The 14511-nt window shown below is 39.3% G+C and overlaps 1 protein-coding gene across 1 annotated transcript; it reads left to right on the top strand.

Moving 5' to 3' along the window:
• Window positions 1-3775: 3775 nt before the first annotated feature.
• ZNF623 (zinc finger protein 623) lies at window positions 3776-13550 on the top strand (the record flags this gene model as incomplete). The annotated part of the gene is given in 4 exon segments (XM_078153824.1): window positions 3776-4290; window positions 4292-4427; window positions 4429-9051; window positions 12113-13550. Coding segments are annotated over 3 exon segments (1173 nt in total), but the record flags the coding sequence as incomplete, so codon positions are not given.
• Between the last annotated feature and the right edge of the window lie 961 nt (window positions 13551-14511).

Below are 14511 nucleotides of genomic sequence, written 5' to 3'. Positions count from 1 at the left end.
GGACAGGTAGCAATTTTGAAAACGATCTGGATGTTTTAATGCACAGCAGACTCAGTGTGAGTCAGTGGTTTGATATGGCAGTCAAAATAAGCTCACTTGATCATGGGCTGTGGTGGGAGGCATGATATCCTAAAGGAGGCAGTGATCAGACTACATGTGAAGGCTTGTGTTTAGTTCTAAATACCTAACATTTTATTTTAGTTCCTGGTCTTTTTTTTTTTTGACCTATGACTTTATCCATGAAGTTTCTCATGAGGAACTTCCTCCAACTCTGTGGACTGGAGTATTATAGTATGAAAAAGATGCCTGGGATGCTGAAGGATTAAGTGACTTCCTCAGGGTCACTCAGTCAGTACGAGTCAAACTTGAACCCAGGTCTTCCTGAAATTACAAGACCATCTCTAGCCACACTACTTCAGTTCATACAAGTCATGTGGGTTTTTAAAAATATTTTATGGGGGCAGCTAGGTGGCGCAGTAGATAGAGTACAGGCCCTAGAGTCAGGAGGAGCTGAGTTCAAATGTGACCTCAGACTCTTGACATTTACTAGCTGTGTGACCCTGGGCAAGTCACTTAACCCCATTGCCTAGCCAAAAAAAAAAAACAGTTAAAAAAAATTTTTTATGATGCTTTTTCTTTTTACTTAACAATGAGTTCCCAATGAATCCTCCCCTTAGTACTGTCCCTTTAAAAAAAATAACATGTTATAGCAAATGTGCCTTACTGAACACAAAACATTTTGCATTTACAATTCACTATTTATTAATAGAGAGGAAGAAAGTGTATTTCAGCATAGATTGGAGCCACCATTGGTCATTACGTCTGACCTGAATTCTCTTGTCTTTTATTGTCTTCATGTCCATTATTGTAATCATGATGTAGACAGTATTGGTCTCTTGGTCGTCTCTTCACTTTTCATCAATCCATGTAAGTCTGTTTTTCTCTGAATCCCTCATATTTGTCATTCCTCATGACACAATGATATCCCATTACAGTTGTAGGTTACCACAGTCTGTTCAGCCCGGGATAATGGGCACAATGACAAATTAGTCTTGGCAGAAGTAGTGGAAAACTTACATCGTTAGAGAACTGTTCAGTGTCTGTGGTGGTGCAGCACCAATACAATAAAAATCGTGACAGCTCAAATATCTGTAGGTTTAGTACTATCTCCAACTGTGAGGAGACTACGCTATAGAACTAGGCCAAACAAAACAGAAGAAAGCTGGTTGCCACGTTTTAGGAAAAGCACTGATGAGCTGGAATCTGCCCAGGATGAGAAGAGGCCTCATGAGGGTGCCACGTGCACAGTCTGACCCTCAGATGAGCTGGGCTTGTGTCATGGGGCTTCTTGTGTAGTCGTGGTTTGGGCTAGATGGCTTCTGAGGCCCCTTCCTGTTCTGATTTTCAGTTTATATCCAACTTCTCCTTGAGCCCATTAGAGCTGGAAGTATTCAGAGTGAGGCATTATGGCCACCAGTTAATGAGACCATAGCGAAAATTCCTGTACTGAGTTAGAGGTTGGGAGCTCTGGGATTCTTTTTTTTTTTTAATTAGGCGATTGGGGTTAAGTGACTTGCCCAGGGTCACACAGCTAGTAAGTGTCAAGTGTTTGGTCTGATGCCGGATTTGAACTCAGGTCCTCCTGACTTCAGGGCTGGTGCTCTATCCACTGTGCCACCTAGCTGCCCCTAAAAGCTGGGACAATTTAATTTTATCCTACAAGGTTTTCATTTTTTTTGTGAGGCAATCAGGGTTAAGTGACTTGCCCAGGGTCACACAGCTAGTAAGTGTCAAGTGTCTGAGGCCAGATTTGAACTCAGGTCCTCCTGACTCCAAGGCCAGAGCTCTATCCACTACACCAGCTAGCTGCCCGGAGCTCTGGGATTCTAAGAGTGAATGTACAAGACAAGGTTAAGTATGGTACACAGTGGAACTCTGTGATTAGAGGACAAATCTAGGAACCTCGCCGTAAGAGTTCTTCCTAAGAGCTAGACAGGGATAGAGTACCTTTCTTTACACATGTCTCAACTTTAGAGAACATTTAAAGGTAGGAAAGTTTTTCATGCTACCATTTAAGGGTTCATCTTGCTTTTGTTCACAAACATACACAGACACGTTATAAGCTATTTGGCTTCCTAGCAGCTATGATTCTCTGAGTCCCTACCATGGCTTATATCCATAAATTCATCTCATACCCTCCCGTTCCCTGAGTCCTTAACCCTACCACCAGGGAAATGAGAAATTTTTCAGCAGTGCTTCTAGCTTCTCTCTGTTCCTTAAGTTCCAGAGGGCCTTGAGTACAGAAACCGAGACCCCAAGACTGTGGATAGCCTACCTTGGAAAATAAACCAATGATCATTGTGTTATTAGAAGACTGGGTAGGGGGGTTGTGTCCCAGATATCTGGGAGTCTAAGGGTACAATGAAGAGAGTGACTAGGAAGCTGGAAGAGGTACTTCAGGTGAACAGGGTAATCTTTCAGACTTCTGCAGTCTTTCAACAGGGTCAGAAGACAGGATAAATGGTCTGTCTTTTTTTTTTTTTTGCTTTTTGGTGAGGCAGTCAGCGTTAAGTGACCTGCCCAAGGTCATACAGCTAGTAAGTGTCAAGTGTCTGAAACTGGATTTGAACTCAGGTCCTCCTGACTCCAAGGGCCAGAGCTCTATCTACTGCACCACCTACCTGCCCCTGAATGGTCTGTCTTGCTAAAATAACCTCATGTATTGATCTAGTTATACCGCTTCTTTGCTCAGAAACCTTCATTGAGTCCCTATCACCTACAAAGTACATTTCAAACTCCTCTGCCTGGCATGCAAGGCCCCCAACGATTCTGATGCCATCCTATTTTTTAGCCGTAGCTCACATTATTACCTTCCATGCACTTTGCAGTCCAGCCAAACTGAACCTGATCATAACATATGCACTGCATTCTCCTCCCTCTGTGCCTTTGCTTATATCTCTTTCTTGCTTGACACATTCTCCCTCTTCTTTTTTGCTTGAATTTCTGCCCATCCTTTAAAAAAGCACAATTGAAATTCTGTCACCTTCATTAATACTTCCCAGTGATGATCTTTTGCCTCACATCTCAAAGAACATTTTTCATCTTATTATATACTTATTATGTAATGTTACATATTATGGTTATCCACGTTTGTCTTTCTCTCCCAACTGGCTTAAATATTGCATCTCCCTAGCTCCTAGAACAATACTCTGTATACAGTAAGCACTTATTAAGTGATTGTTGAATGAATAAATGAGCATGCAGATACCTTGGGAGTGTCAAATTTTGACATGGTGAATTAATCGTAATTGGTGTCAGTGACTGAGAGCATATCCTAAAGGATGACACTAGGTATTTAAAGTTTCAGGGACTGAGGGAAGGACTAACTGTCCATTTGTTCAGTAGGGTAGTTGCAATGGATATGTGAAAAAATGAGTACTCAGATTCAGTCATAGGAGAGCCCTTAGTTTAATTGGATAAATTAAATTCTGTTCTAGTTGTTTTCTTTTATCACAAGAAAGACTTGTTATCTATATTTTGTTTGTTTCAGGTTCCAAGGAAGGACCTAATAATACACAAGTAACTGCAAAGCACGAAATTTCTGAAGAAGTAGGATCACTGGTGGCAATATTCAGACAACCAAAGGATGATCCCCAAGTACTTAAGTTTGGAGAAACCTGTAAACATGAGCACAGATTAGGAAGGCAGAAAGAAAACTTTGAGAAACAAACTCTGAGGAACTCTCATCCTCAGGAGAGATGTTTTGAGCAGGTGATCTTCACTCAAGAAAATCCAAATTGGAAAGCAAGCCCAGGAGTATAATAAATGGGAAAGAAATTTCAGTCTGAGCTCAGATCTTGTTACATATCAGAAAGATCTCATAGGAAGGAAACACCACAAATGTGATATAGGTGGCAAGAGCTTCAAATATAATTCATTTCTGGTTAGACACCGCATAATTCATGATGGAGGAAAACATCATGGATGTGATCAATGTGGGAAAACCTTCAGTCAGACTTCGCAACTCAGTCAGCACCTGAAAATGCATATTAAAGAAGATCTGTATGAATGTAATGAATGTGGAAAAGCCTTCAGCCAGAATTCAAATTTTATTCGACATCAAAGAAGCCATACTGGACAAAGGCCATTTGCATGTAATGAATGTGGGAAAGCCTTTAGCCAGAGTTCAGACCTTATTCAGCATCAAAGAATTCACACTGGAGAAAAACCATATGCATGTAATGAATGTGGGAAAGCCTTTAGTTCAATTTCAACCATTACTAACCACATGAGAAAAACCTTATGAATACAATGAATGTGGAAAAGCTTTCAGTCAGAGCTCTCAACTTTCCCAGCATAGCAGAGTTCATACTGGAAAGGATCCCTACGAATGTGATAGATGTGGAAAAGCCTTCAATCTTAAATCATACTTTTAATGAACAACAAAGAATTCATACAGGAGAGAAGCCCTATGAATGTAAAGAGTGTGGGAAGTCTTTTAATTGTAAATCATCCATTACTGACCACCAGAGGGTTCATACTGGAGAGAAACCTTATGAATGTACTGAATGTGGGAAAGCCTTTAACCATAGCTCAAACCTTATTCTACATGAGAGAATTCATACTGGACAGAAACCATATGAATGTAATGAATGTGGGAAAGCCTTCAGCCAGAGCTCTGACCTTATTCAGCATCAGAGAATTCATGCTGGAGAGAGACCGTATGTATGTAATAAATGTGGGAAAACTTTTAATTGGATTGAAACCATTTCTAAACATTTGAGCATTCGTTCCATAGAAGATTCCTATGAATATAAAAGATGTGGGAAAACCTTTAGTTACAGGTCACAGGTTCAAGAACATCAGAGAATTCACACTGGGGGGAAAAATACATGCAAACATATATATATACATATATATATATATATATATATATATATATACATATAGTAATAAAAGGTAACAAAGCTTCAAATAGAACTTAAATTTTAATCAGCCAGCATCACAGAATTCACACTGAACAAAGTTCCCTTTAGAGTTCAAATAGCATTAGAGTTTATAATGGCTTGTAATGATTGTGTAGAAAACTTCAGCCAAACAAGTAGCTTTATTAAACGAGCTCAGGTCCCAATTCCTCCTGGAAGTTTTCCCTTTTTATTCCAGCCTTGACTATTTTCTCTAACTTCTCAGAACTTCTGTAGTTAGTACTGTCTGTTTTGATCATTTGGGTGTCTAGTCATAGAATAACCGACTTATGGATGGGTTTTGTTCCAAAAGTCCATCTACACCTCTATTATTTGGAATGTATTTTCTCCTAGTAACAGTGTTATAATGATTTGTTTCCCAGGCCATTCCATTGAAGTCTACTTTTAACTTATAGTGTAGCTGAACTATAGTCCTGTTACTACTAGTCTTAGCTCTGGGTCCTGGAGCAGGGGCTATGTATTAGAAGAGAAAGAAAGAAGACTGTCCTTCCCTTTTACTAAAGTACAAGGACAGGCCTTAGCAAAATTTGGCAACAAGTAATTTACCTTTGACCACTTCCTGCTTCTCTTTCTGTGCCCTGTTAAAGCGTGACTTCTCCCCAGTTTTTTCTCTTTTCCTTCTTCTCTTTTTCTGTGTTCATTCCCAAAACTGAGCCACAGTTTCTGAAGGAATGATTAATTTGCCAGTGGACACCTTCAGAGGTAGAAAAATTTCCTGGAATGGATAGAGATCTCTGAACAGTCTCCTTTCTCGCAGAGTAGATAAATGTCCTCTTGCCCTGTTACCTTCTCTCTCCCATGGGTCTAAGAATACCAACCAGTAGGAAAGCTAAAGGAAGTAGGAGAAGACTTCCTTTGTCAAGCCCCTCAGATGGGATCAAGAGGGATTAGTGGGAAAACATTACTGCACTTTTCTAACACAAAATATCTGTTTTGGGTTTTATTTTATTCTTTGCTTTAATTACGCAGTAAAACTTTACATAACACTGTCTCAGTTGAATTAAGGGACGAAGGATTAGAGAATGTCCTGGGCAAAAAGAGAAGACATTAGTTGGCATTTGTGATGTGTCACGTGATCATGCTAATTGCAATATGGGTTTTTTAAAAATAAATGCAAAATATGGAATGATGTCTAATGTTTAGAACAAGGTAAGTGGATTTTAAAAGTTTTATTCAAAACCTGAATTTTAAACTGAACCATAGTTGCCGTTTTAAGATGACATAAGATTGAAGTGGAAATGATACAGAAATGTATTTGCCTGAAAGATCAGTAGGAGAGAGATCATAAAAACATCTGTATGCATGTGTCCTTGGTGCATCTTTCTCAAAAAATGCCTTGAAGCTGATGATGAACATGTGGAACAATTACTTTCTTAAGTTAGGAGCTAGAATAGCCTATTCTAACTTAACATTAAGAATAAGTATCAGTTACTGGGGGGGGAGGGGGAGAAGAGAACAGGTCAAGGGTTAGACTGACACTGGAGCATTGAGGTACAAAGGTGGAAGTTTTTCACTGCGTCACAACATTTCTTTATATGTGTCTTGTTCTTTTCCTAGTATCTCTCCCTACACTTCCTTAAGTTTCTCAATATTCTCTTTATCTAGGTTTTCCCTATTCCACATAGTGTTCAGTGCCCCTAAATTACCAACCTCCCCTCCCCCAACCAAAATTCCCATTTAATTAAATCCTGACACCAGAGAATTCATTCGTTTAAAAAATAATACTGGTCAGAAGTCATGAATAATATAATGGAACCAAAACTGCGTTTGGAGTCAGAGGACCTGAGCTTAAAATACAAATTTGCCACTGATCACCTGCGTGAACTTGGACAACCTTCCTTGGACAAGTAATTTCTTTCTCAGCCTCAGTTTTCTCATCTGTAAAATGAAGAGAATGGTTAGGTTCTGAGATGCTTTACAGCTCTAAATTATGATGCCAAATAAAGTTTAAGGAAATTTGAATTTTTGAATAAGAGATGGGACGTAAGTAATTCAAGGGGCACAGACTACTTTGCTGAGTAAAGCAGCCCTAGATGGGGATAGGGAGAAAGAGAGATGGGTGTCACACTGAGGGGCATAGAGTAGGGGAGAGAGCCATGCACTAATGGATGGGAGAGGTGTGTGTGAAGAAACCTTCTTGATAGAACTTAGAGTTGTTCTGCTTGACCCTAAAGGGCAGAACTAAGTCGAGTGGGTGGGTATTACAGAGAGACAGTCTTCAGTTCACTGTACTCAAACTGTTCAAAAATGAAATGAGCCACCTTGGGAGGAAATGAGGTCTTTGTGACTGAAGCTCATCAAGCAAAGTATGGATGACCGTGTCCAGAATATTGTGCAGAGGATTCTTGTTTAGGGAAAGGTTGGACTGGGTGAGTACTGATGTTCTCTAGTCCTGTTTCTGAATGTAATGGATTTGCTAATAATCTGCTGTAGCACAGATAAAATGGTATAAATGAAAAATAATGTTGCATCAGGACAGAGACTGAGTCCCTTCTCCATTTGTTTTGTACTTTGTATCTAAAACCTAGATCCCACTTGCTTCCAACACGTCCAGATCCTGACTGGGGTTCTTATGAGGCTCACTTGAGTTGTTAGGAACACAGAACATTAGCTCACAACAATCTTATGAGATAAGTACAGGTACCGTCACCTCAATTTTACAAATGAGGAAATGGGTACAGAGACGCAAAGAGGCCCCAAGTCCCACAGCTAGTAAGTGGCAGAGCCAGAACTCAAACTCAAATCTTCTGGCTCCAAGACTAATGTTCTACGTCATACTTCCTCTTTATTGGTCTAATGAGAGTCACTCTGGTAAAAGACTAACTTCCTCCCCTACCTCCTTTCTCCAAGATGATTTCTAATCTATAGGGCTGATCAGAAGTTACTTAGCAGTTTAACAACCTTCCTTTTCCTGGCAGTCACCAGAGAAGGCCCACACATCGTGATTTATAGCAACTATGGTTCTGTGAATCATTTCCCCTCCGTAAGTTATAGTTTGAGAGGCCCATAGATTGTTAGGTTTAGAGCTGAAAGGACCTTTTGAGATTTTCTAATTTGATCCTCTCATTTTATAGAAGAGGAAACAGACCTACAGAAGTTCACTTGCCCAAGGCCAAATACCTTGGAAATGGAGATAGAACTGGAAGCCTGTAAAATGAGGGATTGGACTAGATGAATTCTAAGATCTTGTGATCTCACTTTGCCAATCCAATGATGACTTAAAATATGCAAAGCATAGTGCTAAGTGCTGGGGATACAGGTGGAAAAGCAGGGCAGTCCCTGTTCTCAGTGTGCAATAGGTGCTTCTAAAAGGTGAAGGTATCAACTGCAAGTCTGATGGAAAGACATAATGGTTCTAAGGATGCAGTAGTAAAGCACGTGTGTTAGGGATCTGTAAGGATGTAGAGGGCCACAGATGGTTCATGAGATCTCACTGAAGGGCTGAGGCCCCTCTTGGGTGCTGGTCTGTGAGCAAGGTTGCCTGGTTCGGTGCTGCATCCTATGTCTCTTTAATTTCCCTAGTTACTTATGAGTCATTAACAGTATATTTGTGATTGGTGGTAGGTAAGTGCACAGACTGTGCATGCACTGTCCTTGAGCACAGCATGGGTTATATGTCATTGTAACATGAGACAGAGTTCTTGTTATCTTACTATATAAGTGAGTGCTTTGCTAAAAATAAACGGAGCTGCTGCCATCTTGTCTCCCGCCTTATCAGTGTGCATTCCAGATAGAAGATCAAGCTGGTCTTGATTCTTCAGGTGATTGGGAAACCCTAGGTCCTAGGTACGCTCTGTACCCGAGTGAGCTGGTCACGACAAACTGGTGCCCAATGTGGGGCCCCCTTTGTAGTCTGAAGACTGAAGGGCAGGCAGCGGGAGGAAGCTGAGAAAACAACCCACGATCCCCAACGTGGGGCCCCCTTTAGCCTGAAGAGTGAAGGGCAGTACAGGACAGAAAACAGAGAAAACAACCCACGGTCAGGACACCGAGGTCTTTGGGAAGCCAGGCAGCCTCCTTGTGAGAGGTCTCCAAATTGTATCCTGTGGCAGAAGACTACAGAGAGGTAAGATAAAGTCTTATCATGAGGCAAAGTCTAGGTCAATTCTCAGATAAGGAACAGAATGTTAGAGTAATATATCAAGTGATCAAGGAACAGCGGTGCTCAGTAACTCCTAAGAAAATAAGAGAGTTTCTAGATATTATTGATATAACATCTCCATGGCTCCCCAGACAAGGGAGCTTAGATTTAGAGCAACGGGAAACAGTAGGCAAACAATTAAGTGATTACTATTTTCAAAAGTATGGACCTGGCGTTTTTCCAGTGTCACTTTTGCAATTTAGAATATACTTAAAATATGACTCCAAGAATCAGAAGAGGTGTCTCTAGCCACAAAAGTGATTAAGGTAGAAGCCTCTTGTTCCACCACCAAAAGAGGAAAAGTTGCAGAAACGTTAACCAAAACAGAAATTATAAATGAAGTAGGTAATAAAGTAGCTGAAGCTTCAAAACATCCTCCACACTCTCCATACCCTGAGCTGTAAGACAGACTCAAGTTGCATGATGAGAGGTCCCTATACAACTACAGATTGTTTTGCCTTTTATAAAAACCAAAACCTTAAGAAAGATTTTGCCTGGTTTTAGAATACCATGAAAAGAGGAGATAAAATAAAATAAAAATAATATTATTTCATTTGTGCAGGAAATTTCTGACAAGTTTTTCACTTTTGGAGTCTCCCTGTCATTTTGTTTTATGTTTGTCTGTGTCTGTGTGAATGATGGTCTGTGATTAATGTTTATAATTTGTTTGATCTTTCACTGCCAGGCAGCCAAGGGCTGCAACTGTATTCTGAAATGCTGTTAGTGACTTTCTCTCCTTCCCCCTCCCTAATACCAGCCGCATTCCTGGGAGCGGGTGGATGGGGGAAAGAATGGGAGAAAAAGTACTTCATTATTTAGGTTATGTAATTTGACAAAAGGCAAGAAAGTTTAAGCATACAGGAATAAGAAAATTATGGATAGAAAGAATAATATAATCTGTTTGCATGAATAGCAGGAATAGATGATTTGAGAGTAAAAGATTTGGAAACTTTTGGAGAAAAAATTCTCTTTCTTTTTTGCATTCTAAGGCTCTGGCCAAAGCTTTGGATGTAAGATTGAAAGATTATGTTGAAAAATATTCTCTTCCTTTCTCTTGAATTCTAACCCTGGCCAGGTTGGGGTGGGGGAGAAAGAGGGAGAAGATAAGGAGGTCGAGTTTCCTCTTCAGATCAAAAAGAAAAGTTTTTAAGTATTGAAACACAATCTAAAGATAATTTAGTTCATTCACATTAGTAATATGCATGTTTCAAGTTTTGAAAATCTAGTCTCATTACAAATTGCTATACTTCTATGTGTTATGTCAAGCAACTTTTAATAATTTAGATGTTATTAAAATGTGAACTAAAAGAAACTGAAAGGTAGTGAGATAACTGTGTAAATCCAGCTAAATTATTTTATGAAGTCCAGTTAATCTTGTTCTATGATGTTTTGTAACTGTCATTTAGAAAATCAGGTATGTCCGTCTTTACCTATGATTAAAGAACAGCTTGGAGCTAAAACAATTTAAGTATCACTCAGGAAAATTACCAAATTGTTAACTAAGTTATTTGAAGTTACTGTTTTAAAGTTAAGACCTGGGATTCTTAATTACTTCTGAGTGAAAAGGAAGGGCACAAAGCAATTCCCTTAACTTTGTAAGCTTGCCAAAAGCTCCTACCAGCTGTGTGCCAAGGGTCGTCTGCTCTGAGAAAAGAATTTGTTTATGTTATTGAGTTCCTAAACAATTCATTTAGCTTACTGAGAAATTGCAGCTTTATGTAAATAATTTCTAATAATTGGTTTTTTCACCAAGACAGGTTTAAATGTGGGGAAGAAAGGATGTTAAGTAAAATTTCTTATATATGTGAGACTTAGTGAATCTTTATTGCTTATTGTAATTCTATGAAATAACTAACTGTATCTGGCTTTACGCCATAATTAGTGAAACTTACTGCTTGAGGTAAAAGACTCTTAGAACTATAAATAACTTTGTTTTGAGTTTGAATTTGGGTATGGTTGTCTCATTAAATCAGTATTTCCCATTTTCCCTATTGTGATTCTTTAAGGAGGAATGTTTCTTACCATGTGCCAAAATTTTGTTCATAACACTATTAAACTTGTTAGTCAGAAATATTCCCAGACAAAAATAATTTATTATATGGATGATAAACTTTGCAGTTGTCCTACTACTATCAAACTCTCCTTATTAATGCCCAAGTTTTAACAAGACTTTCAGTCTTGTAGATTTATAATTACCCCTGAAAAAGTACAAAAAGGTATCACCCTTTGCTTACTTTAGGTATATTGTTCTACAATCTACAAGTATAACTTTATATGGCATAACAAAATCACAAGCACATGAAATTGTTAAGTGCTGTGCTACCTGTGTGCCTTTTCAGCCCCCTTTTCATGTTGATGTACATAACCCCAAGGGACTTATGCCTAACGCCTTATGGCAAATGGATGTTACTTATTATTCTCCCCTTGGAAGACAAAAGTATGTTCATGTTTCTATTGATACTTATTCAGGCTTTATTTTTGCTACTGCTCAAGCGGGTGAGGCTGTCCGCTATGTTATAAATCATTTGCTTCATTGTTTTTCTTTCGCTGGCCCACCTCAATGCTTAAAAACTGATAATGGTCCTGCATATATTTTGCAGGGTTTTAAAAAGTTTTGTATTGAGTTCTATTAGTCATACTACTGGCCTTCCCTATAATCCTCGTGGTCAGGCCATAGTTGAACGCGCCAATCGTACATTGAAGATGGTGCTCCAAAAACAAAAAGGGGGAGCTAAGGGAACCCCTTGGCATCAATTAAACACTGCACTCTACACTATAAATTACTTAAAATTCGATAGTGGTAACCTCTCTCCTGCAATGAAATATCTGGCAGGAAATGACAACAGTAATAGTGAAACCACTAAATCAAACAGATTCCTTTTTCCTAAACACAATATGAAAGTCATGTGGAGAGATGTTGATGGTGTCTGGCAGGGCCCAGGGCAAGTGCTAACCTAGGGGCAAGGGTTTGTTTTTATTTCCACAGGTGATGGAGAACCCTGGGTTAGAACGAAGGATGTCCGCATTATCCATTCAGAAGGAACAAGGAAAGCAGAAAAGAAAACACAGGCCGGCCAGGAATTGAAGGAGTCGAAAGAATAAGAAGAAGGCACTACACAAACTTGTAACCAAGCTGTGACTCTTGTCGTTATTGTCGGCAGTGGTACAAAACACAGCAGCAGAGACAGGAAATACAACAAGATGGACTTTTGTGACAAAACTGCCATGGCTAAGACTGGTTACATGGGGAGAGATACAACCTGAGGTTATTTTACAAGGGAATGCATCTGCAGGATTGGGGAAGGAATTTAATTTTACACCTCAAAAGAATGGGTCAATTACAGTAAAGTTTAGTTTTCAAAGATTGGTATGAGTCATGTTCTGATCATATTTTTGGAATAATGGACCAAAAGAAATCAATTAGCAATTGTTTGGAAGAAGAGATGTATTTCATATGTAGTATTAGGAATTGTTTTGCTTGTAGCTATCATAACTGCTTCTGTATCTTTATCCTACTCTATATCTATAGCAAGAAATGAAATGGTTCAAGCTGATTTTATGAATCAATTAGCTCACAATGTATCAAAGGGTTTTCAAGCACAAAAAAGGATAGATGAGGGATTTTACCACATACTTGAGGGAATGAAGGAAACCATTATCGAAATAGGTGATGAATTGGATATTTTAGAATATAGAACACATTTGAAATGTGATTATAGGTATGAATTTATTTGTCTTACCAATGTTAAATATAACAACTCCCAATGGGATTGGCAAAGAATACGTAGACATCTGAATGGGCTGTTTGGGAATTCTACTGTTGCATTGAATATTGATGATTTATACAAAATTGCTGATGATATTGTGAAGGCGGCTGATGAAGATTTGATGCCAGATAAAACTGCCCAACATATACTTGATTGGCTAGATAAACTCGATAACCCTTTTGATAACCTTGGACACTGGCTTATGTCTTTATTATCTTCTTTATTGCCATTATGTTTGCTATTGCTGGCCATGCTGTGTTTTGGACTGTGTTTGCTCAGATGCATAGCTAATCAGATTAAGGACTTTGGGACTGAGCTTCATATGCTCTGTCTCCAGGAAAAACAAAAAGGGGGAATTGTTAGGGAACTGTAAGGATGTAGAGGGCCACAGACAGTTCATGAGGTCTCACTGAAGGGCTGAGGCCCCTCTCGGGTGCTGGTCCACGAACAAGGTTGCCTGGTTTCGTGCTCCGTCCTATGTCTCTTTAATTTCCCTAGTTACTTATGAGTCATTAACAGTATATTTGTGATTGGTGGTAGGTAAGTGCACAGACTGTGCATGCACTGTCCTTGAGCACAGCATGGGTTATACGTCATTATAACATGAGACAGAGTTCTTGTTATTTTACTATATAAGTGAGTGCTTTGCTAAAAATAAACGGAGCTGCTGCCATCTTGTCTCCCGCCTCATCAATGTGCATTCCAGATAGAAGATCACACATGGTAATAATGCATCTCTTTAATGTCATTTCCATTGATAAAACAATACCCATTTCCAGCCTTGAGCTATTTGACATTTCCAAGAACTATGAGAACTTTATTTTCTGGGTCTTCAGTAGTCAAAACTGCTGAGGAGTTGGGAGCTGCAGTACATGTAGAGGCAGTTGCTTGGTCTCAGATGTGGTTCACCTGATGCAAGAGTTAAGTTGAAAGCTGGACCTATAGTCAAGGGTAGGGTAGTGGCAGAGATGGACCTCTTCATAAGGACTAGGGCTGACCTGGAACCGAGATGGTGGTCTAGAGTATTTATATGTCATTTAATATAGATAGATGGCCGTCTCACTCATCCCCAGCAAATTTCAAAGCAATTATCACAGGCAGGGAAGCAGCTTGTATAATCACAAAGGTTTGCATCTTATTGAGAAGGGTACCTCCAATTGGGATTTAATGCCAGGTCATTAGCGCACAATGTACTTGGATAAGTAGCAAAATAGACGAAATGACTGGGGGAGGCAGGGCAGAGGGAATACCTGTCATTTACAGAAAGGAAAAAGCTACCCCCTTTAAGGGACATCTGGAAGAGTGCCTGTTTGATCTAGGGATACATGTAGTTTGGGGAATTAAAGAGATCTATGTACTATTCCTGGCTCTGGTATGTACTTGTGTGACCTTTAGCAAACCCCTAACTCTCCATGAGCCTCTTTTTCCAATTCTGTAAAATTAGTTTGGATTAAAAGATTTCTAAGGCTCCTTTAGTTCTGAAAATTATGATTCTGTGCCACATTCATCCCAAATCCATTTAGAATCATATGCATTTCTAATCTCAGACTTTGTACTCCCATCAGGAAAAAGTTCTTATTTAAACTTTATAGCTCTTCCAAAATAAACTCTCCACATA

The sequence above is a fragment of the Phascolarctos cinereus genome, unplaced genomic scaffold (assembly GCF_003287225.1).
Source record: "Phascolarctos cinereus isolate Bilbo 61053 unplaced genomic scaffold, phaCin_HiC Scaffold_4;HRSCAF=312, whole genome shotgun sequence".
Lineage (NCBI taxonomy): Eukaryota > Metazoa > Chordata > Mammalia > Diprotodontia > Phascolarctidae > Phascolarctos > Phascolarctos cinereus.
This window is presented reverse-complemented; position numbering and strand designations above follow the sequence as displayed.